Source organism: Macaca fascicularis, chromosome 3, assembly GCF_037993035.2.
Source record: "Macaca fascicularis isolate 582-1 chromosome 3, T2T-MFA8v1.1".
Taxonomy (NCBI): Eukaryota; Metazoa; Chordata; class Mammalia; order Primates; family Cercopithecidae; genus Macaca; species Macaca fascicularis.
Window position 1 is genome coordinate 133,751,518 of NC_088377.1, and position 25,266 is coordinate 133,776,783.

Sequence of the window (25,266 nt, forward strand, 5' to 3'; positions counted from 1 at the left end):
TGAGTTTCACTCTGAATAATTATACTATCTTCTATCTATTTTCAGCAGTATCCTCGAATTACACCCCCACCCCCATTCCTTGAGGACTTTATCATTTGATTGCTTCTACTTCATTCACCTTATGTTCCTGTTACTCTTCTGAGTATTTTGGTAACCTTACAAATAAGGCTCAACATTCTCTGACTTCTTCAGTTCCAACAACCGTGCCTCATAAATTACATTAGTACCTTAGTAAATTACAAGTGTGGACAGGATCTTGGGCTTATTGTTTGGGTGGGCTTTCCTCTACGAAGGTATAAACACACACACACGTGTATTAGTCTTTGACCACAACCTGTGATTTCTTCCAGCTCTGCCCTGCCTCTTTATCATTCCTCTTTTGACATTGTGCGTTCATTTCCTATTGCTGCTGTAGGAAAATAGCACTCACTTAGTGGCTTAAAACAACACAAGTTTATTATCTTACTATTCTGGAATCGAATGTTTTGCTGGGCTAAAGTCAAGGTATCAGCAGGATTGCATTTCTTCTGGAGGCTCTGTTTCCTTCCCCTTTTCAGCTTCTAGAGGACACTTGCATTTCTGGACTCACAGGCCCTTCCTTGCATCACTCCAACCTCTTACTTCAATCATCACATCTCCTACTGACTCCAGGCCCCCTCCTCCCTCTTATAAGAACCCTTGTGATTACATTTGCCCTCCTAGATAATCCAGGGTAATCCCCTATCTGTAGCTCTTTTAAATCCGTAAAGTCCCTTTTATCATGTAAGGAAATATATTCACAAGTTCCTGGGATTAGGATTTGGACAGGCTGTGGGGGGAGAATTATTCTGTCTACCACACCTAGTCAAGACTTTACTCTCTCAACTGCTCTTTCATCTCCTAGTATCCCTCCTTCCTTTTTGCTCTTCTAAAAATGTACCCATAGTAGCCACATCATGCCACTTTGGTCCCTACCTTGAAACCATTAAATGTTTTCCTTTCTGCTTACAAAGGAAATTCAGTGTAAAACCCAGACTCCTTCCTGTCATCACAAAATGCCCTACATATCTGACCTCTGTTATTTCTGACTTTGCTGCAGACAAATATTCTCCTTCACTCTGCTGTGCCACAATGTTCGTTCTATTTGGTCCTTGGGACACAGCAAGCTGGTTTTTACCCAAGTACCTTTGCATTGGCTCTTCCTGCCTGAAATGCACTGTCCCCAGATCATCACAGGATGAACTGTATCCTTCCTGTCACTGAAGTCTCATCATGGATGTTACTTCCTGAGAAAGACATTCTCTGACCAGCCAATCTAAACCAGGTGACCCTGCCTATCTCTGTGTCATACCATGTATGGCTTTTCTTCTGAATATTTATCACTGTCTGATTTCTTTTCTGTGTGTTGATCTTCTCTCTGAAGGTAGACTCCATGGAGGCAGGAGTTTTTTTTGTATATTTTTTCTCTACTGTACCCCAAATGCCCTAGAACAGTGCCTGGAACTTTCATAGGAACTTAAATATTGAATGAATGTTGAATACATCTTTTCCCCCTTTTACTATATGCACTAGAATGTATGCTTTATGAGGATAGGTAGCTTGTCTTACTCACTGTTGTTATCAGTACCTAGAACCAAGCCTGACCTTATTGGGTTCTTTCAAATATATGAAAGATATTTGAAAATATTCACATATCCCTTGAATGTTAAATGAATAAATGAACAGATGAATTCCCTCTCAAATCCAAGTCATGTTTGCTATCTAACCTGCTGAATGTTACCTAAACCTCTCTCCTGTCAGTACCTCCTACTTCTTTGCCCTGGGAAGCTCAATCTTTGGCATTGGGCACTCATCAACATGCCTTTTATGTGGTTCTGATTCACCTTCTCTCTCTTTCCTGTTAGCATCTAATCAAACATTTTTTCTTTCTTTTTTTCTCCCTTTCTTTGTTTCTTTCTCTCTCTCTCTCGTCTCTCTCTCTCTCTTTTTTTTTTTTTTTTTTTGAGATGGAGTCTCGCTCTGTGGCCCAGGCTGGAGTGCAGGTGGTCGGATCTCAGCTCACTGCAAGCTCCGCCTCCCGGGTTTACGCCATTCTCCTGCCTCAGCCTCCCGAGTAGCTGGGACTACAGGCGCCCGCCACCTCGCCTGGCTAGTTTTTTGTATTTTTTGTTGTTGTTGTTTTTAGTAGAGACGGGGTTGCACCGTGTTAGCCAGGATGGTCTTGATCTCCTGACCTCGTGATCCGCCCGTCTCGACCTCCTAAAGTGCTGGGATTACAGGCTTGAGCCACCGCGCCCGGCCTCTCTTTCTTTTTTTAGGTCTTACTCTGTCACCCAGACTGGAGTACAGTGGCATGATCACAGCTCACTGCAGCTTCAACCTCCCAGGCTTAAGTGATCCTCCCACCCCAGCGTCTGGAGTAGGTAGGACCCTAGGCACATGCCATCGCACCCAGACAGTTTTTAAAATTTTTTGTAGAGAAAGGATATCCCTATGTTGCCCGAGCTGTACCAAACTCCTGGGCTCAAGCGATCCTTCTGCCCTCAGCCTCCCAAAGTGTTGGGATTCACAGGCGTGAGCCATCATGCCCGGCACATTTCTTTTTTTAAAAAAAGTCTCCACTTACAATTAGTTTATACTTCTATCTTACATTTCACCTGTGCTACAACGTTTTTTGGTCTGCCTGCTCTTTGACTTTATGAGACTGAAAAGTCTTGTTAATTATTATATTTTCAAAACCAGTGACAGTACCTGCTTATATCGTATATTTGTATATTGTATGCTCAACAAAAATTTCTTGTATTCTCATTTTTACCCTCATAACAGCTATGTAAGGCTTTCTGTGTGTATGAATATTTTCCTCATTTTGTAAATTCAGAAACTGAGGCTCAAAGTTGTTAAGATTTGTTTCCCCTAAAGTCTCCTTCCTAATAAACTACAGAGCAAGGGCATTTGACTGAGGCTTTTGTCCTACTCAGCATTATGTTACCACTTTCTTCAAACCTTCTCACCCCCTTCTCTCTAGAAATCAATCTTGCTTCGTGTCACTAAGAAATATGGTATTCTAGCATTTATAAGAAACTTAAAAACATTTACGAGAAAAAACAAACAACCCAATAAAAAGGTGGACAAAAGACATGAATAGACGCTTCTTAAAAGACATGCGATCTACGTTCATATAAAAAAAGTTCAACATCACTGATCATTAGAGAAATGCAAATCAAAACCACTATGAGACACCATTTGACACCAGTCAGAATGGCTGTGATTACAAAGTAAAAAAATAACAGATGCTGGCAAGGTTGTGGAGAAAAAGGAACATTTATACACTGTTCAGCCATTGTGGAAGACAGTGTGGTGATTCCTCAAAGACCTAAAGACAGAAATACCATTTGACCTATTACTGGGTATATATCCAAAGGAATATAAATCATTGTATTATAAAGACACATGCATTGTATGTTCATTGCAGCACTATTCACAATAACAAAGACATGGAATCAACCTAAATGGCCATCAATGATAGACTGGATAAAGAAAATGTGGTACATAAAGAGCACTGAATACCATGGAGCCATAAAAGGGAATGAGATCATGTCCTTTGCAGGGCATGACTGGAGCTGGAGGCCATTATCCTTAGCGAACTAATACAGGAACAGAAAACCAAACATCACATGTTCTCACTTATAAGTGGGAACTAAATGATGAGAACACATGGACAGATAGGGGGGAACAACACACACTGGGGCCTTTCAGAGGGTGGAGTGTGGGAGGAGGGAGAGGATCAGGAAAAATAACTAATGGGTACTAGGCTTAATACCTGGGTGACGAAATAATCTGTACAACAATCCCCCATGAAACAAGTTTACATATGTAACAAACCTGCATTTGTACCCCTGAACTTAAAAGTTAAAATAAACAAAAAATAATTTTAAAAAATACAAAAGGAAATACGAGGTTCTGAACTCTTTCAATTTTCTGTCTTCATTCCTGGAAAATTAGTACTCACTTTAATCTTCTTCCTTCTAGTCTAAGATTAAGAGATGTAATTCCAATTTTCCCAGCTCAGTGAAGGGTGTCTTTTGATTCAGTCAGCTATTTCTTTCTGTTTCCACACTTCACACCCCAAACTTGAGGGGACTCAGTCTTTTATAAGCACATTGTACTCTTTTCTGTCTCAGTTTACTGTTCTTTTTGGTTTAAATGCCTTTTTTTTCCTTCTAACACTTGGTCAACTTTCAAAGCTGGAAGGAAGCATCACCTCTTTTAAATATGAAGCCTTTTCACAAAGGAGGGAATGATGATTGACTCAGTTTTATGTCTATTCTATACACTGTGCTATCAAAGCATGCAGAGTATGTATTGCATATACGTTTTTCTTTAGTCTCTCTGGAGGCAGGGGTTATATCTTTGGCATTTATCTGTGGATAAATTTTACCTGTCATTGAGTAGGCATTCAGTAAATGTTTACTTTCATGATCCACTTATTTTTATTATGGCCAATGATAGTTCTGGAGGTAAAATGTCCTGTGTTGGTGGTGATGGGAGAAATTTTTTCATATCAACTATCTTCTCTTCCTGTGCTTAGGAGTTTGATATTTTGTCTACTTTAATGTAATCTCTAAAAGAAGACCTCTTCCCCTTCATTTGTGTTTAAGGAAGCAGATGAATTCTTATTTAAGACAAAATACATAGTGCAAAATTTAGCCAGTGTTTCAAAGAAATATGAAACAACATGCCAAAACATGATTCTCCCATTAATGTTTTAATCTGTAAATATGATGATGTTATTAGGTCATCAACCCATAACATAACATGGAAAGTTATGCCATGAACCCAAACTTGAGCTCATTTGATTACAATTTTAAGAGCTAGAAAAAGGGTAAATGCAAATACTTAAGTATCTATTAGATACTCTTTTTACACCATATCTTAATTTTCATTAATCATTTCATAATTTGACTTTACTTTTTATCTCCTGTTTTATGGACTGCCATTCATTTCTGGTAATAACCATTCTTTATGTCTCCACTTAGCAGTCCAGTACCAAATTCCCCAGTTGCTACTGTAAGATTCGTGTAAGCTAACTTTAGGATTGATGTCTATCCCCTTGTGAAGTATATGTAAGTTCTAAAATCTTGCTGTCTGTGGCTATGTCTTTTTTGCTGCCTAATCTTTGTTTTGGTTTATATTTCCTGCCTAGGCCTATGATTTTTTTACCCAGTTTCCTCCCTGCATTGCAAACCTGTTGCCTACAGCTACATCTTCCATCCACATGATAATCTTCTGCCCTGGGGTTTATTCATAGACACCCACAGCTGGCTTTATCCCGTTTCTCTTTTCTTTCCTTTGGTTTTCTTTCAATCCTTAGCTAGTTCCCTGAGTTATAGGGGAGCAGTATTCATCACTTCCTAAGGGGTCCCTGAGCCCATTCTTCTTAACTGTGTCCTCTTCCTGTAACTTTTTGGGTTCAGAGAAGCTTTTCTTTCCTTTCCTTCCTGTGACCTGCCTACATTTAAAGAGATTATGCAGATCTCCACTTGTCATTCATTATTGCCATATTTTGTCTTCTCAGAAAAAATGTTCTTTGACAAGCATGCATTGGACTCATTTTTTCTGCTCATTATTGAGGCCCAATTATCTTCAAATCGCTTTACATTTATGCCAGTTTCATTGTGCGGCAGGTCTTTAACCCAAACCACTTTCTTAAAGCAACACAACGTTTCCTCCATGGTATCCTCAGAGGGGCCTTTGGCATTCAAGTTTTTGCCCATGAGATGATAAGTGGCTTCTATTCTTAGAAACTAGAGCAACAAATACTATATTATAGTACTATTAAATACGTTTGCAGTTTCCCAAAATGTCCCATCCTTCTCATTAGACTTCATATAAGAAGACAGACCAAGTCCAATGTGAAGAATTAGGCCAGAACTCAATGGAAGAATCAAATGTCCATTTCTACTTAGACTATTGCAATAATTTAGCAAAGGTAGAGTGTATCTTGGACTAGGGTAGTATCAGTAGTAGTCTGAAAAATGTTTGGATTTTGGATATATTTTGAAGGGAAAGCAAATCATCCATGAAACTGTACTAATTGTTCCTCTGCTATTCTTTTTTCTCTCTTTTTAGTTTCGCTATTCAAATTGGCTTGACAAGTTGTATATGGTGGTGGGAACTTTGGCTGCCATCATCCATGGAGCTGGACTTCCTCTCATGATGCTGGTGTTTGGAGACATGACGGATACCTTTGCAAATGCAGGAAATTTAGGAAATTTAGGAGCTCTGTTGTTAAACAACACTAATAGCAGTAAGTATTGTTTGTGTACCAATTTTATTGGAAACTTGCAGCAAAAACAAGCACTTCAAGTGATGTTTGTAGATTCTTTACTAAATACACATTAGTGTGTTTAGTCCTGTAGGAGGCAGACAGTCTGAGCTATAATTCATATTTGTAGTGAGTTAGAAAAGATAATATTTGCAAGCATTACAACACACAACTGAAGTGCCAGCAGAGATATGTAGAAAAAGAGAGAGCTCTGTGAAGTCAGAAATATTCTGGAAAGCTCAAGAAGAAATATAGGAACTTAATTAGAACCTTGAATGGTAAGTAGAAATCAGTTGTGAGATTTCCTAACAGATTGAATATGGGTGTAAGAAGAAAAGTTCAGGATGATTCTAAAGTTTTTAGCCCTAGAAACTGGGAGGATGCAGTTACTATCAACAGAAATGAGAAATGGAGGAGAGTGGATTTGAGCAATAAATGCCAGAAATTTAGTTTTGGACATTGTTATATGTTGGGCTCTCTGGAAGTAGATTCAGCAATGGAAAAGTGGGGCTAAATTGTGTGTGTGTTGGGGGGGTGTATTTTAGGATAAGATAAATAATAGCTTGTAGCTTGTTTTGTGTGTTAATGGAAATGATCCTCAAGAAAGGAGAAAGTGATGTTTGAATGAGAGAGGGAAGAGATTTGCTAGAGTGATATCCTTGAGAAAGAATGGAATCCAGTGCTGTGGAAGAAAACAATAACAGGTGGGAAAAGCGAATTTGAGTGTCAGTACCCAGTGGTGGGTAGATGAGGAGGTGAGAATCTGTGGAAGTTTTCTCCTGGTAACTTTAGTTTTCTCAGTGAAGTAGGAAGCGAGACAATTGGCTGATAGAGACAGAGAAAACAGATGTAACACAGCTCTCAAGGAAAGTGGGAAAGTGAATAGACTACAGAAATAATCTGGGTGTAACATACATATTCTCTCTTTCTGTTTCTCTCTCTCTCTCTCTCTCTCTCTCTCTCTCTCTATGGGGAGGAATGGATTGATATCTCTGAGTTTCCTAGGTTACCTCTGGTTAAGCCTAGATTGATTTAAACTAAGCTACTCAAAAACTTACAATCTAGTCTGCACTTAGGTGGTCAAATGTTGAAAATGCCTGTTTGAGAATGTACTTGAAAATATAGTGATACCACTCAGCTTACAAGGACCTTTCAACTTTTGAGCTTTCAAGTTTCTGATGAATGCAATGAGTCACTTCCCCAGAAACATGCACATAAATATTCATACCAATCTCGGGTGTAAATGGATCTTTTGATATTTTTCAGTGGGTCCTTGGAACCACTTTGTGATCCTGAAAAGTACATTGTTTACCCTAAGGTAGAATTACTTCTGGCTGGGCCAGAAAAATTTTTGTATGTTTGAGCTATGTAAAATTCTTATGGATTTATTACATTCTTTTGCGGCATTCAAAGGAACCTGCAGAAAGATGCTGTACCACCTTTGAACTGGTACCTTTCTTTTACACCATTCACCAAAGGAATTCCTCAATGCTTTCTGAATTCATTGGTTCCTATACATGCTATATTGGGCAATATTCTGTGGTGTTAGCTCTCTTAGTGCTTCATAGTGGAAGAATCAAATATTTCATCACTCTGGTGGCTCAGCAGACCTAATGGGTACATCTCTGTCCATTCAGATCTTGCTCACTTTTTAATGGCTTCCCGGCCTTCAGAATTGTGAGAAATAAATTTCTATTGTTTGTAAGCTCCCAGTTTATGTATTTTGTTATACCATCCCAAATGGACTAAGACACATAGTAAACTCACTTACTTACTTAATAGCATGCGTGAGTTCCCAAACAGATGATGACCTAGTTGTGATGACTAGCTCCTTTCTGGATAGGCCCATGTGTCTGTATGCCTATCAAAATCTCCTAGGCTAAACAGTGGCCACATCACCACAGCTTGCCAGCTAGTAATTTAGATTTCCACCTTCATAGATATCTAGTTTCCAGTTGAGATTGTAGTTCACATTGCACTCCTTGCCAGTCATTCCCATTAAGCTCACTCTTCTAATCTTGAGAATGGGAAAGAGAAAGCTTAGAGAAATATTTGAAAGTTTACTTTTGTTATCGTCTTAAGAGGGGATATATTTAGTGGTTAGAGAATAGACTCTGGAGTTGAACTACCTGGCTCAAAAACCACACCCTTACCAATTTTTAGTTTTGAGGTTTAGGGAATTTATTCATACTTTAGTTATTAAGTTGGATAACAATAGAACCTACTTCTTAGGATGGTTGTGATATTTAAGTGGATTCATTCATTGAAGAATCACAGAACAAAGTCTAGTCATAAAAAGTACTCAACAAATATTAGTTACTGTTATTATCAACAGGCTTTCATGTTCCTCACAAATGAAATTACATAACTTGCAAAGATGATATGGTTCCTTATATAATTTTTCTTTACAAAACTCTATGATACTACCTCAATTTTTATAGTTGTTGAAAGTTTGAGACATACCCAAAGTTACTCAGTAGCTATTACAGATGTGAATAATCACCCCTTTAAGTAGCATTTCCTTGGTTACTGAATCACCAGCCATGCCTTTCAGGGAAGGTAGGTGTCTTCAAACTATGACCCCGGGCTATTTGGCCTGCTGCCTCTTTTTGTACAGCCTGTGAACTAAGAATGGATCTTACATTTTCAAATCATTGGAAAAAAAATCAAAAGAAGAAATTATATTTTGTGACACATGGAAATTATGTGAAATTTAAATTCCAGTACCTGTAAATAAAGTTTAATGAAATGTAGCTACACCTATTCGTTTATATTTTATGAATGTAAGCAGCCTATGACTGCTTCTATGCCACAATGGCACAGTAGAGTAGTTGTACAAACCATATGGTCTGAAGAACCTAAGATATTTACTATCTGGTCCTTTATAGAAAAAGGTTCCCCATCTCTGAGTTAGGGTATTGAGTGAGGGGTTGTTGTCTTCAGTCAATCCATCAGTTAATTTGTATTAGAGCATTCTGTGTGCCAGTCATAGTATATGCCCTCATCATTCCCAAGTCTTGAGAAGCTTAGTATAATGGGAGGGATGGACAAGTGAACCAGTAAATACAGTTGAATATGATTAGTGATATAATATAGAGATACATAAAATGCATTGGAAAAACAGAGAAAGGACACCTGACTCCATATAGAGGAATCATGGGAGGCTTCCAAGAGGAGGTGATAACCAAGTATGGTCAGCATCTGTCGCCTACACAAAATGTACATGTTCTGTGTAACAGGTGAAACCATTTGAAAATAAAGATTAAATAAGTAAGATTAATACTCTCCCTCACTGCCACTCCTCATTTCCACTCCCCCCACCATTGTGTATCCTTGCATGCCTTTGTAAAGACAGCATGCTATCTTTACTGCGATTTTCACTTTAGGACACTTACTACACTATCACTACTCTGCATGTGTGCAGATTCAGACTGTCAGAGACCCTCAAGGCTGCCTGGAAAGGGGGGATAGCATCAGAGGTTTTGAAGCTTGTCCCAGAGATGAGGGCAAACATATTCTGTCATGCCTGTGGAGGGAGAACCAGCCTACTAAATTCTTGGGGCCCCAGATACTGTCAGATCATTCTTCTTTTTGCCCTTCCCTAGGCAAAACCTCGTTATCTCTCCATGGGGGTGGACTAGATACCAGAGCCTCCTTATTGGAGAAGTATTCCTTGCTTAAGGGGACTTGGATTTGCCAAGGCTCTTAAAAGCCTGGAGGTGTTTACACTAAACATAGGATCTAATTAGACAGCTCTAAAAACTTCTTGAGTAAGCAGATCCTTCTTTGTTGCTGCAATAGAACCCTCATAAGTTTTCTCGTCCCAATACTTTGCCGTAATTAACAGATATCACCTTTTGTTCTGCTGTTTTACTATGGACCAGATTTCCTGACAGCTACTCCCATCTATCTCTGGTTTAATTATAGAATATGTGCAGCCTTTGCCTTAAAATCTCTGATGACTGGAGCCTAGGAAACTCTCTGGTTTTGTCATACCACTTTTTTTGTAAACAAAGCTTAATCACTGATGAATTTCTGTAGTATTCTGTGAATTCTCATCTTCCTTATGAGACTGGCCACTATCCGGAAATGATCCTAGATAAAGGCGACTGTGATTTTAAATGTGTTGTGGTGAAGATGGCAGGTGAGGCACATGTAAAATGACATCCAGGCAGTTGAAGAAATGACACTAAATCTTGGCATAAGGAATGGGACTAGAAGCTGGGTGTGGTAGTGTGTACCTGAAGTCCCAGCTACTGGAGAGGCTGAGGTGGGAGGATCACTTGAGATCAGAAGTTCAAGGCTAGTCTGGGCAAAATAGTGAGACTTTGTCTCTAATAAAACTTAAAAGATTAAAAAAAATATTAGGAGGAGGTGGAACAAGATAGCCAAACAGAAGCCTCCAGAAATCATCGCCCCCACCCCCATTCCTACAGGAACACCAAATTGAACAACTGTTCACAAAACAAAGCACCTTCATAAGAACCAAAAACCAGGTGAGTGACCACACTATTTGGTTTTAGCATCATACTGAGGAAAGAGGCACTGAAGAAGGTAGGAAAGAGAGTCTTGAATTGCCTGCACCACTCTTGCCCTCCTCCACCAGCAGCACATACTGAAGAATGAATCACAGTCTCTTAATAGCTAAATTGATCAAGCAGAAGAAAGAATTAGTGGGCTTGAAGACAGACTATTTGAAATACACACACTCAGAGGAGACAAAAGAAAAAAGAATAAAAAAGAATGAAGCATGACCACAAAACCTACAAAATAGCCTTAAAAGGGTAAATCAAAGAGTTATTGGCCTTAAAGAGGAGGTAGACAGAGAGATTAGGGTAGAAAGTTTATTTAAAGGGATAATAACAGAGAACTTCCCAAACCTAAAGAAAGATATCAATATTCAAGTATAAGAATGTTGTAGAACACCAAGCAGATTTAACTCAAATAAGACTACTTCAAGACATTTAACAAACTCCCAAAAGTCAAGGATAAAGAACGGATCCTAAAAGGAGCAAGAGAAAAGGAACAAATAACATACAAAGGAGCTCCAATATGTCTGGAAGCAGACTTCTCAGTGGAAACCTTACAGATCTGAAGAGAGTGGCATGACATGTTTAAAGTGCTGAAAGAAAAGCACTTTTTTTTTCCTGAAATAGTATATACAGTGAAAATATACTTCAAATATGAAGAAGAAATAAAGACTTTCCTAGATGAACAAAAGCTGAGGGATATATTCAACACCAGACCTGTCTAGACAAGAAATGCTAAAGGGAGTTTTTAATCCGAAAGAAAAGAATGTTAATGAGCAATAAGAAATCATCTGAAGGTACAAAACTCACTGGTTATAGTAAGTACATAAAAAAACACAGACTATTACAACACTGTAATTGTGGTGTATAAACTACTCACATCTTGAGTAGAAAGACTAAAAAATGAACCTGTCAAAAATAATAACTACAATAACTACTCAAGACACAGTCTAGTAAGATATAAACAGATACAGATATAAAAAGTAGGGAGATGAAGTTAAAGTATAGAGTTTGTATTAGTTTTCCCTTTGCTTGTTTGTGCATGTGATCAGCATTAAGTTGCCATCAGTTTAAAAATGCATTGTATGATATCATTTGCATACCTGATGGTAACCTGAAATAAGATAACATGCAGCAGATACCTAAAAGATTAAAAGCAGACATTAAAACATACCACCAGAGAAAATCACCTTCACTAAAAGGAAGACGAGAAGGAAGGAAAGAAGGAAGAGAAGACCACAAAAAACAACAAACAAAATGGCAGGAGTAAATCTTTACTTATCAATAATAACATTGAATCTAAATGGACTAAACTCTCCAATCAAAAGACATAGAATGGCTGAATGGATAAAAAAAACAAGACCCAACTATCTATTGCCTACAAGAAACATACTTCACTTATAAAGAAGCACACTACGATCCATAAAAGTTCTTGTAGTTATTATTTTTGGTAGGTTCATCTTTTAGTTTTTCTTTTCCAGATATGAATAGTTTACACACCACAATTACAGTGTTATAATTTTCTGTGTTTTTCTGGGTACTTACTATTACCAGCGAGTTTTCACTCCAGATCTGGCCCAGATCTGATGTGAGTGCATATGAGTACTTCACACACCAGTTACAGTGTTATAATTGTGTTTTTCTGGGGACTTAACTGTTACTCATGAGTTTACACATAGACTAAAATTTAAGGGATAGAAAAAGTTATTCCATACCAATGAAAACAAACAAAAAAAGCAGGAGTAGCTGTACTTACATCAGACAAAATAGACTTCAGTACAAAAACTACAGAAAGAGACAAAGGAGATCATTATGTAATGATAAAGGGATCAATTCAGCAAGAAGGTGCAACAATTGTAAATAAGTATACATTCAAAACTGGAGTTCCCAATATATAAAGCAAATATCATTCGAGCTAAAGAGAGAGATAGATCCTAATACAATAATACGTGGAGACTTCAACACCCCACCGTCAGCATTTAACAGACTTTTCAGACAGAAAATTTAACAAAGAAACATTAGACTTAATCTGCAATATAGACCAAATAGACCTAATAGATATGTACAGAACATTTTATCCAATAGCTGCAGAATACACATTCTTTTCCTGAGCACATAGATCATTCTGAAGGACAGACCATATGTTAGGTCACAAAATATGTCTTAAAAATTTCAAAAAATTGAAATAATATCAAGTATCTTATCTGAGCACAATAGAATAAAACTAGAAATCAATAAGAGGATATTTATATAGACACATGAAAATTAAACAATCTGTTCCCAATGACCATAAATAAATTAAAAAATTTCTTGAACCAAATGAAAATGGAAACACAACATACCAAAACCTATGGGATTCCTCAAAAGCAGTACTAAGAGGAAAGTTTATAGCAATAAATGCCTACATTGAAAAAGTAAAAAAGTTTCAAGTAAACAACCACAACCTACTGATGGAATTTAAAGGACTAGAAAAGCAAGAGTATACCAAACCCAAAATTAGTAGAAAAAAGGGAATAATAAAGATTTGAGCAGAAATAAGTGAAATTGAAATCAAGAAAACAACACCAAAAAGTCAATGAAATGAGAAGTTGTTTTTTTGAAATGCAATGATAAACAAAATCGACAAACCTTTAACCTGACTAGGAAAAAAAGAGAAGACTCAAATAAAATCAAATGAAAAAGGAGATGTTATCATTGATACCACAGAAATCATTAGTGGCTACTATGAGCAAGTATTTGCCAATACATTGGAAAACCTAGAAGAAATGGATAAATTCCTAGACACATACAAACTACCAAGTTTAAACAATGAAGAAATCAGAAATCTGAACAGACCAATAATGAGTAATGAAATTTAAGCTGTAATTTTAAAATCTCCCAATAAAGAAAAGCCCAGGACCTAACAGCTTTACTGCTGAATTTTACCAGACATTTGAAGAAAAACTAATACCAATACCACTCAAACTATTCTGAAAAACAGAGGAGGAGGGGATACTTCCAAACGCATCCCATGAGGCCAGTCTTACTCTGATGCCAAAACCAAAGACAAATAAAAAAAAGAAGAAAATTATAGACCGATATCCCGGATTAACATTGATGCAAAAATCCTCTACAAAAATACTAGCAAACCTAATTCAACAACACTTTAAAATGTTGTTCAAGACCAAATGGGATTTATCCCAGGGATGCAAGGATTATTCAACATATGCAAACTAATCAATGTGACGTATCATATCAACAGAATGAAGGATATAAAATATATGTCATTGCAGTTGATGATGAAAAGGCCTTTGATAAATTCAACAACCCTTCATGATAAAAACTTTTAAAAACTGGGTATAGAAGGAACATTCATAAACAAAATAAAAGCCACATACAACAGACCCACAGCTAGTATCATACTAAATGAGGAAAAACTGAAAGCCTTTCCTTCAAGATCTGGAACAAGACAAGGATGCTCACTTTCACTAGTTAATCAACATAATACTGAAAGTCCTAGTGAGGGCAGACAAGAGAAAGAAAAAAAGGCATCTGAATTGGCCAGGAAGAAGTCAAATTATCCCTGTTGGCAGATGATACAATCTTATATTTGGAAAAACCTAAAGACTCCACCAAAAAACTATTAGGAGTGATAAATAAATTTAGTAAAGTTGCAAGATACAAAATCAACATACAACAATCAGTAGCATTTCTACATGGTGACAGCAAACAATCTGAAAAGGTAATCAAGAAAGTAATCTCATTTACTATTGCTACAAATGAAATAAATACCTAGGAATAAATTTTACTAAAGAAATAAGAGATCTCTACAATGAAAACTGTAAAAGATTGATGCAAAAAATTGAAGAGGACACCAAAAATGGAAAGATACTCCATGTTCGTGGATTGGAAGAGTGGATATTTTTTAAATGTCCGTACTACCAAAGCAATCTACAGACAGTGCAATCGCTATCAAAATACCAGTGACATTCTTCACAGAAATGGAGAAAAGAATCCTAAAATTTACATGGAACCCCCAAAAAAACCAGAATAGCCAAAGCTATCCTGAGCAAAAAGAACAAAACTGGGGAAATCACAGTACCTGACTTCAAATTATACTACAGAGCCAGTAACCTAAACACCATGGTACAGAGAAAAGAGACACATAGACCAATGGAACAGAATAGAGAATGCAGACTAAATCCATAAAGCTACAGTGAACTCATTTTCAATGAAGTTTCTGAGAATGTATATTGGGGAAAAGACTGTCTCTTCAAAAAAAAGATGGTGGGAAAACTGGATATCCATATGCAGAAAAATGAAACTAGATCCCTTTCTCTCATCATATACAAAAATAAAATCAATATGGATTAAAGACTTAAATCTATGACCTGAAACTATGAAACTACTAAAAGAAGACATTGGAGAAACTCTCTGGGACATTAGATTGGGCAAAGATTTCTTGAGTGATACCCCTACAAGCACAGGGAACCAAAACAAAAATGGACAAATGGGATCACATCAAGTTAAAAACCTTCTGGACTGCAGAGGAAACAATCAGCAAAGTGAAGAGACAACCTGCAGAATGGGAGAAAGTATTTGCAAGCTATCCATCTGACATCAGATTAATAACTAGAATATATGAGGAACTCAAACAACTCAATAAGAAAAAACTCCAATTAACAAATGGGCAAAAGATCTGAATAGACATTTCTCAAAAGAAGCTATACAAATGGTAAACAGGTATATGAAAATATGCTCAACATCATTGATCATCATCAGAGAAATGCAAGTCAAAACTACCGTGCGATATCATTTCACCCCAGTTAAAATGGCTTTTATCCAAAGATAGGCAATAACAAATGCTGGCAAGGATGTGGAGAAAAGAAAACCCTTGTACACAGTTGAGAATGTAAATTAGTACAACCATGATGGAGAACAGTATGGGGGTTCCTCAAAAAATGGAAAATTTAACTACCATATGATCCATAACTATCCCTCTGCTGGGGAAATACTCAAAAGAAAGGAAACCAGTATATCGAAACCTGCACTCCCATGTTTATTGCATCACTATTCACAATAGCCAGGATTTGGGAGCAACCTAAGTGTCCATCAGCAAGTAAATGGATGAAGAAATTGTGATGCATATACACAATGGAGTACTATTCATCTGTAAAAAAATGAGATCCTGTCATTTGCAACAACAAAAATGCAACTGGAGGAGATTATATTAAGTGAAATAAGCCAGGCACAGAAAGACAAACTTCACGTTTCTCACATATTTGTGGGAGCTAAAAAATGAAAACAATTGGACTTATGGAGATAGACAGTAGAATGACATTTACTGGAGGCCGGAAAGTGTAGTGGGGTGGCAGAGGTGGAAGTGGAGATGGTTAATGGATACAAAAATATATAGTTAGATAGAATGAATATCATCTAGTATTTGATTACACAACAGGGTGACTACAGTCAACAACAGTTTATTGCACATTTAAAAATAACTAAAAAGGTATAACTGGATTGTTTGTAACACAAAGAAAGGATAAAGTTTTGAGGTGATAGATACCCCATTTACCCTAATGCGATTATTATCCATTGTATGCCTATGTCAAAATATCTCATACACCCTGTAAATATATACATCTACTATGTGCCACTCAAATTAAAAATAACTGCTTTTTTCTCCTCTTTTATATTTTCTTCCCAGCACAGAAAACTGTATTCTCCCATTGGCTCCCCAGGACAACAACTTTCATACACAACCAAGAGCTAAGCTCCTTTGGCAGTGTTCCTTCCTTTGCCTCTCTAGTAAACTATCTTCCTCACTGAAGTCTTTATAAATTTAGTGGCATAATTTCATATTTTGAGACCCATTAGAGTTGACTATGTTAGAATCTGTCAATATGTTACAGCAGAAAGCTTTCATGTGATACAGCTTCACATAAAAGCTGAAAAATTCAGATTTTAAAATATCTCACAAATTTTTTCTGTGTCCATTTATGTTTACCATTTATACCTGTGATATTGTGATTTGCAGTAAGAAATAAATATTTTGGTTTTTATCTCTAAAAAAAAAACAAAAATAGGTAAAAATTAAGATTAAATACATTTAAAAAATAAAACTAAAAAATCCAGGACTATCAACTTGGCTTTATTTAAGTTGAATGCAATGTTAAATCCTCTGAGATAGGATATGGAGAAAAGTAAAAGGAATGCGAGCCCCAAGCCTTGAGGAAGAACTCAACTGTTAGCAATAACTAAAGCCAACCCTCATTGAGCATTTACTATGTGCTGGGTCCTGTTCTTAGAGCTTTACATGCAGTAACTCTTTTAATTCTTAAATACACACGAGATTAATACTGTTATATATGTGTGTAAAAGTGTGTGTATATATATAATATATAATTGTATTATATATATAAAATAATATATATACTTATGCACACACACCCATATATAGTGTGTGTATATATATAGCTCTGTGAAACCACTTGTAAATTTTTTGAATAGGCTAAGTTATGGCAGATGCAACAGGTTGGGCACTGGAAATATAAAGATAAACTAGATACAGTTCAGTTTTCTATGACCTCACACCAGTGGGAGTGGGAGGAGGAGATAGATGTAAATAGTCATACTTCTATTTTTGTATGACTTAGTAAGTTGAATCACTGTCAATTACTGTGGAGTTCTATTGCAAGATGAATCACTCTGCTAGGGGTAAGACGATGTAATACTTTAGTTTATTCATGGAGGAAGAGTATATTCCAGAAGAAAAATTTTGGTAAAGGGCATTCCAGTTAGAGAAAGCAGAATGGATAAAGCCTTGAAGGAAGCAAATAGGATAGTTAGGGAATAATAAACCCTTTGGTGTTCTTATAGCCAGGCTACACAGAAGTGGGGAAAGCTGGTGAAGATGGGGTTGAGGGAGTGAAGTGAGTTGAGGCTAGAAAGGGATGTAGCAAATGTAACTATTATTCCAGAATCCAAGTGTGCTAAAGTCATAACTTTTATTTTATATAACATAATTTCCATTTTGAGTCCCTCTTCAGTAAATGTGGTAAAAACCCAATCTCAGTTGTTTTGGGGTAGGCCTCACCTTTCCCTGGGGTGTGTCTTGGAGGCCAACATAGTTTCAGATGAGTGAGAAGGCCGAGTGTTGTTCAGCATCATCGTCTACACAGGCATTCGGTCAAGCTTTCTCATCCTCCTCTCTTAAAAGCTTTGATGTCATTCTGCTCCTTCCATATCTCTCTAGGTCCAAAGAGACTCTTGGAAGCTGTTCTAAAGCCATCCCTTCAACTCACTACACATTTCCTTTTCTGAGGTCTTGCTCTAGGGTCTGCTTAGGTGGCAGGAGGCAGGTTTCTTTTTCCTGGACCCTCCAGTGCCTGTGTAGTCAGCAATTCTCAACTGCTTATTTTCTCAGCATGTGGAAAATATTTTTTCAATCTAAAGGGTGGAGCTTAATCTCATAAAATTTAAACAAAATATTCTGTCATGCTCAGTTTCCTCTTCAACCCTCAAAGGCATAGGCTTTGGGAATATAAAAGCCAAGAAGAAACCTACACAATACATATATATATATTTTTAATGCAGCAGCAGCCCTCTCTGAAGACAGTGACTGCATAGTGATCTAGCTTCTGAAATGAGGAGATAGGTGTGGGGATAAAGAAAATATCTGGTAATCATTGTTGGTGCTTCAGACATATTTTCTTTCATGTGTATATTGTGGCAAAATCGCAAAGGAACTAATGTGATGTACCTTGGATCTTGATCTTTATCCTTTATGTAGTGGACTGTTATTGAAGGTTATCAATGGAAGCACTATGATTATATTTTTGCTTTCAAATATAAAATCTGGGGACAATCTGAAGACCTAACTGGGGCGGAAAGATTAGTTATAGTAGTCTTGTTTCAGGAGAAGTAAGAAATGATGAGGACTTGAACCAGAGCATTAACTGTGAAGAGAGAGAGGATTTGAATAGTGCTAGATAGATTTTGGAGTCACTGAAGCTGTGAAAGTGGCTGAGGTCAGCCTGGAGCCTGCATAGAGTTCTGGGAAACACCCGTGTATAGGAAAGAGGGAGAACATAGGGGTCAATACTGAGACTAAGGGAGAAGCATCAGAGTGGTAGAAGTAAAAGAACCAGGATAATAAGCTCCTACACACTGGTGATAACCTTCAATGACAGTCCACTGCATAAAGGATGATGGTTTTATTAATGGGAGTTCCCCTGCATGTGCCCTCTTGACTGTCACCATGTAAGACATGCTTTTACCCCTCCTTTGCCTTCTGCCATGATTGTGAGGCCTCCCCAGCCATGTGGAACTGTGAGTCCATTAAACCTCTTTTTCTTTATAAATTACCCAGTCTCAGGTATGTTTTTATTAGCAGCATACTAACAGACTAATATAGTTACATAGGTAAACGTGTGCCATAGGTTTTTTTTGTTTTGTTTTGTTTTGTTTTGTTTTTTGTACAGATTACTTCATCACCCAGGTATTAAGCCTAGTACCTACTAGTTTTTTTCCTGATTCTCTCCCTCCCCCACCCTCCACACTCCAAAAGGCTCCAGTGTGTGTTGTTCCCCTCTGTGTGTCCATGTGTTCTCATCATTTAACTCCTACTTATAAGTGAGAACATGGTATTTGGTTTTCTCTTCCTGTGTTAGATTGCTAAGGATAATGGCCTCCAGCTTCATCCATGTCCCTACAAAGGGCATGATCTCATTCTTTTTTATGGCTGCATAGTATTCCATGGCATCTATGTACCACATTTTCTTTATCCAGTCTGTCATTGATTGGCATTTAGGTTGATTCCATGTCTTTGCTATTGTGAATAGTGCTACAATGAACATATGCATGCATGTGTCTTTATAATAGAAGTATTTATACTTCTTTGTTGAATGCCTGATTTTTATTTTGACTGGTACAATTTGACAGGCGAAGCACAAATAAAAGGAACTTGGTGCTAGACTTGCTTTCTATGTATTTTGATGGTTGAAGCTATAGGTATGGTGTAATTGGACATACAAACATAAAGGAGGCAATTTTGACCTTGAACAAAGTTGTTTACTTTTTGAGCTATTTAGAAATGACTGTAGACTTAGAAGACATCATTGCTGAAGAACATTTGTTTAAATTATCTTGGTTTCTTAGCTTGAGAATTGAGAAAACTGGTAAAAGCAATGAGTAGAAAACAGATATTTAGTTAGACTTGGAAAATGGTCTTGATTTGGTAGTGACATACTGGCAACAATTAATACTATATAGAGACATTTCCTGGTAAATAGAGAAGATAGATAATGTAAGGTTTCCCAAGATTGATTTGGAGAAAAATCCTCACCTGACTATTCAGTGTCCTGTTTCATTTTTGAAAATGTGGAGCAGAAGACATCTCACAACTGATTTAAATAAAAATTCAATCTGAAAATGTTTATTGTTGTATTGACATAAGGCAAAGCAGTCAAGAATACCTCTTGCATGTTTTGCTATGCTTCTGCATCTCTTTGTTTCTTACTTACTTTCTGTCTTATCCTTTAGTGGAGTTTTCTCCAGGATTCTGTGCTTGGCCTGCTGTTTTCTCCTTATCTGCTGGCCTGTCCTTATGGGTAAGGAGAAATGGATTTAGCTATGGCCTCCAGCACATGAATCCTGAATCTTTAGATCTGAACTCTCTAAAACTGGAAAGTTACAGTCTGAATACTTATTGGACATCTGCAATTGAATGTGCCAGGCACTGCAAAACAAAAATGTTCAAGACCAAACTAATAATCTCTCCTCTGACCAGAGCAGGTCTTTTTGCTGAATTCTTATTTCCCACCATGACACTAGCATTCTCCAAATGCTTAGGCTTGCTGTTTTGATAATTTTTAAAAATTTTTATTCTCTCTACTTCTATTCTATCAGTTGCTAAGTCCTGTAACTTCTTCCTCTATAAATCTTGTAAGTACGTGCTTTCTTTTCTATTCTCATTTATACTCTTTCCCTACATAGTTATAGTAGCTCAAGTCTCTTAGTCTCTCCACATTCCAGTTAATCGTATACATTGCTGGTGGCTAAACTCTCATAAAACATACTTCTAATTATATCCTATTTTGCTCAAAGCTGTCGAATGACTGCTGGTCTGTTTTCTTGCACCATACCTGCAGGACCCAGATTATCTTTCCAGCTACATAACCACCTTCCTCCATCCACACAACATACTTCCTCCCCCTGTCAAAAACAGACTTACGCATTCTTCAAACTTGCCGTTGACTTTGGTCTATATTGTTCACCTTGCTAGAAATATTTTTTCCCCTCTTTTCCATACCTGTCGAAATCAGACTCATCTGAAACAGGCCCTTTCATTTTAACATAACTTTTTGCAGTCTCAATTGTGATAATTCCTAGAAAATATTTACTCTTTGTACATTTATAACATATGTGTATAAGTATGTTTAACACAGCATTGCTTGTAACAGTAAAATATTGGAAACAAGTGAAATAGTTGCAACATTGAAAAAAATGGATATACACATTTATATACTGATAGGAAAAAATTTGGTCACTGAATGTGAACTATGACTCCATTGTTAGAAAATAAGTGTGTATTTGTGTGTATCTACATGCATACATAAAAGAAAATCTGAAAATGTACACACCAAAATGTTGAACAGTGCTTGTGTGTGTATGTGTCTGTGTGTTAGGGGTAAAGTTATGAAATACTTTTATAGTGTACTTTTTGTCTCAAAAATGTTAGCATTTGCTAATATTGGGTGATGAGCTCACTGATGTTTATTACACTGTTCTTTGTATTTGATATTTTTAAATAAGAATAAAACTGGAAAAATGCAGTGTTAGATTTTAAATATGTACCTTAGTGTGCAATGGCATTTATCAGGACAAGAGATTTTTCTTTTATGGGATCTTGGAGTGATATTCCAAAAAATATTTTAATTCAAGAACACTGATACTTCTGCTGACAGACTACCTCTTACCAAATGTGGGTTTCTTCTTGCAAATAAACATCATTGAATTAGCGTATATGTGGTTGCACACAGTCAGCAGAGAAATATTTGAATGAATGCCATAATGCTTACACACAATTAAAACTGAGTCAGCTTGACGTATTTTTGTGTAAATCATTAAGTGAAATGAGTTTGATTCATTTTTACATGTTTATTTTTAATGGAGACTAAAGAGACATAAATGGTATGTGTTTGTTTTGTGGTGGTCTAGGTAATATCACTGATACAGTGCCCGTCATGAATCTGGAGGAAGATATGACCAGGTAATTAGACATTCTACTTACTATTGTTAAGCTTTTCTATATTCATCAAGTTGTAGAAATGTTTAAAATTTTGCATTATCATCATAGAAATTTTGAGGAGAACAATACTCTTGTTAGTTTTTAGGAGGATATGTGTAGATTTTTTAAGAAAAGAATTGGCTGCATAAGGTATGCAAAAGTTAGGGTTAAGCTTAAAATAGACATTGATCAATATAGAATATCATATTAATATATAAGGAAATTAGAGGAGTTTAAAGTAGCCTTTTAAAATGTAGTTGAATTAAGAATCATTATTTTCTGTAATATATATGTGCCAGGTGTGGTGGCACATACCTACAGTCCTAGCTACTTGGGAGGCTGATGTGAGAGGATCGCTTGAGCCCAGGAGTTCAAAGCTGCAGTGAGCTATGATCACATCACTGCTCTCCAGCCTGGGGGAAAAAGCAGGACACTGTCCCCCACCAAAAAAAAAAAAAAAAAAAAAAAAAAATTTAGAGAGAGAGAATAATTATTTTCAATGGCTTATAATTCTTAATTTGTTTCCTGGATGTTTTCAGACATGACATGATAATGAAAGCAGCCAAAAGGAATTTTTTTAACTCAACATCTGATTCTGAACAATAAAATAAAACATCCCAGAATAAATATAGTCACTCTATTCTTAACTCACACTGGGGAATCTTTTGGTTAATGATTTACATATCTTGAAGTTTATTCCCCAGAACAGCTTATAACAGCTGTCCAAAGGTACGTGTAGGTGAATCAGAAGAAAATGATTCTACATTATGGTGTAAATGATCTGGTACATTTGAAAAAAAAATAGATACCTTTTTTGCTGGAGTGCAGTGGTACAATCTCGGCTCACTACAACCTTCAATTCCCGGGTCCAAGTGATTCTTGTGCCTCAGCTTCCCAAGTGACTGGGTTTACAGGCATGTGCCACTGGGTTTACAGGCGGGTGCCACTACACCAGCTAATTTTTACATTTTTAGTAGAGGCGGAGTTTCACCGTGTTGCCCAGGCTGGCCTTGAATTTCTGACCTCAGGTGATTCACCCGCCTTGGCCTCCCAAAGTGCTGGGATTACAGGTGTGAGCCACCGTGCCCTGCCGAAAATGGAGACACTTGATAATATTTTGAAAGTCAAGGAGTAAATACCTCCAAATATCCCTGTGGAGAGGCATTGTTTTTTACATTGGGGAAAATGAAACAGAATGTCTTTTAATCATGTACATGCTTTTGAGTAAACATACACTGACAGTTTAAAATACATTAACTTATTCTCAAAGCATGAGTTCTACTTGTGATGTGGGGTTTCCATTAGCTATCTCTTGCTATATAATGAACACTTAGATAGAATACTATCTCTTGCTGTATCATGAACACTTAGATAGTAATTAATGATTGAGTTATCTGTTAACTAAAACTTAGTGCTTTAATTACATCTTCCTTGATAAATGCATTGTAAGTTACAAGGTAGAGATTGGGGAAGACTTGTTTCCCAAGATTCCTGATGGGCTGAGTACTGAATTGTGAACAGCAATGTCAGAGACTGTCTGCTTGTTACCTAGCCGTCTTTATAGCTTCTGCATGATTCAAACATACAGTTTAATTTGAAGATGGTAAGTAGTGAAGTTTTAAAAGTGGGAATATTGGGATACTGTATTTCATTTTAGAATGTTTGCCTTTAACCTAAAAATTAATTGTTTACTGAAGCCCGATAATTGTTTGCGTTTTTTTTTTTTTTTTGAGATGGAATTTTGCTCTGTCTCCCAGGTTGGAGTGTAGTGGCATGATCTCTGCGCACTGCAACTTCTGCCTTCTGGGTTCAAGCGATTCTCCTGCCTCAGCCTCCTGAGTTACTGGGATTACACGTGTGCACCACTACACCCAGCTAATTTTTCTTTTTCTTTTATTTTTGTGTTTTTAGTAGAGACAGGATTTCACCGTGTTGGTCAGGCTGGTCTCAAACTCCTGACCTCGTGATCCGCCCACCTTGGCCTCCCAAAGTTCTGGGATTACAGGCGTGAATTGTTTGCTTTTTTTTTTTTTTTTTTTTTTTTTTTTTTGAGATGGAGTCTCGCCCTGTCACCCAAGCTGGAGTACAGTGGCATGATCTCGGCTCACAGGAACCTCTGCCTCCCAGGCTCAAGCGATTCTTCTGCTTCAGCCTCCCAAGTAGCTGGGACTACAGTCGCATGCCACCATGCCCGGCTAATTTTTTTTGTATTTTTTGTAGAGACAGGACTTCACCATATTGGCCAAGCTGGTCTCGAACTCCTGACCTTGTGATCTGTCTGCCTCGGCCTCCCAAAGTGCTGGGATTACAGGCGTGAGCCACCATGCCCAGCCTGTTTGCTTTTTTAAATATGAAAACTCAGAGCAAGGAAACATTAATTCAGAATTTCTAGATTGATCAAGGGTCTGTTGTTAAGACAATGCTCATGTTTTTTAGTACTAGAATTTAAATTGGAAGGGCCACTATTTGATTTGTTAAGCATTTTAGGATAACTCACGATGGCCAGTTGGGCAAATGAAATAAAACTACGTTTTAACATTTTTAGTTGTCTCTTGGCATCTAAAATACTAGATTAATAGCCTAAGGGATAATCCCTAGCCCAAAAGGCCAAGGGATTATTTCCATTTCTTGATCTCACTTTCTGACAAGTTCTGTCACTTCTTTTCATCTCCAGTGTACAGAGACCAACCCAGTGCACTCATCAACTAATGCTAATGTAATAAAAGTAGACAGTATTACAGTGGTGGGTCTTACCTGATGCTGTGATTCCCCAATACACCACACCATCTTTCACAGTAACTGGCATTCTCTGAGTGCTTACTATGTGCTGGGCATTGGTCCAAGTATATTTCATGCATGAGTATTTTTATCTCTGTTTTACTAATTAGAAAACTGAGGCTTAGAAAAGTTGAGCAGCTTGCCTAAGATTACATAGCAGTGAAGTGAAGAGCTGGGATTTGAGCCAAAGCAGAAACCATTCTTAACCATTTCACCATAGTGGTGCAGACGTAGTTGGATGGTGACTATCAACTCTGCTGGTTACAGCCCCTTCTTATCTGTTAAGGATGGCTAGATACCCAGATAAGTGAAAAAATAGGAATGAGGGGTCTCTTTGGAAAAGGTACATTGATTAGGAAACAGAGAGCATGTGCAGTGTTCTTGTT

The 25,266-nt window shown here is 37.1% G+C and overlaps 1 protein-coding gene across 5 annotated transcripts in view; it reads left to right on the forward strand.

Moving 5' to 3' along the window:
* Positions 1-25,266, forward strand: part of ABCB1 (ATP binding cassette subfamily B member 1) — a 219,707-nt gene that overhangs the window by 119,739 nt on the left and 74,702 nt on the right. For all 5 annotated transcript variants that reach the window (XM_045388707.3, XM_065542385.2, XM_005550319.5 and 2 more), the window contains 2 exons: positions 6,109-6,286; positions 22,033-22,084. In XM_045388707.3, the coding sequence (XP_045244642.2) occupies positions 6,109-6,286; positions 22,033-22,084 (230 nt within the window). The remainder of the gene's footprint in view (positions 1-6,108; positions 6,287-22,032; positions 22,085-25,266) is intronic.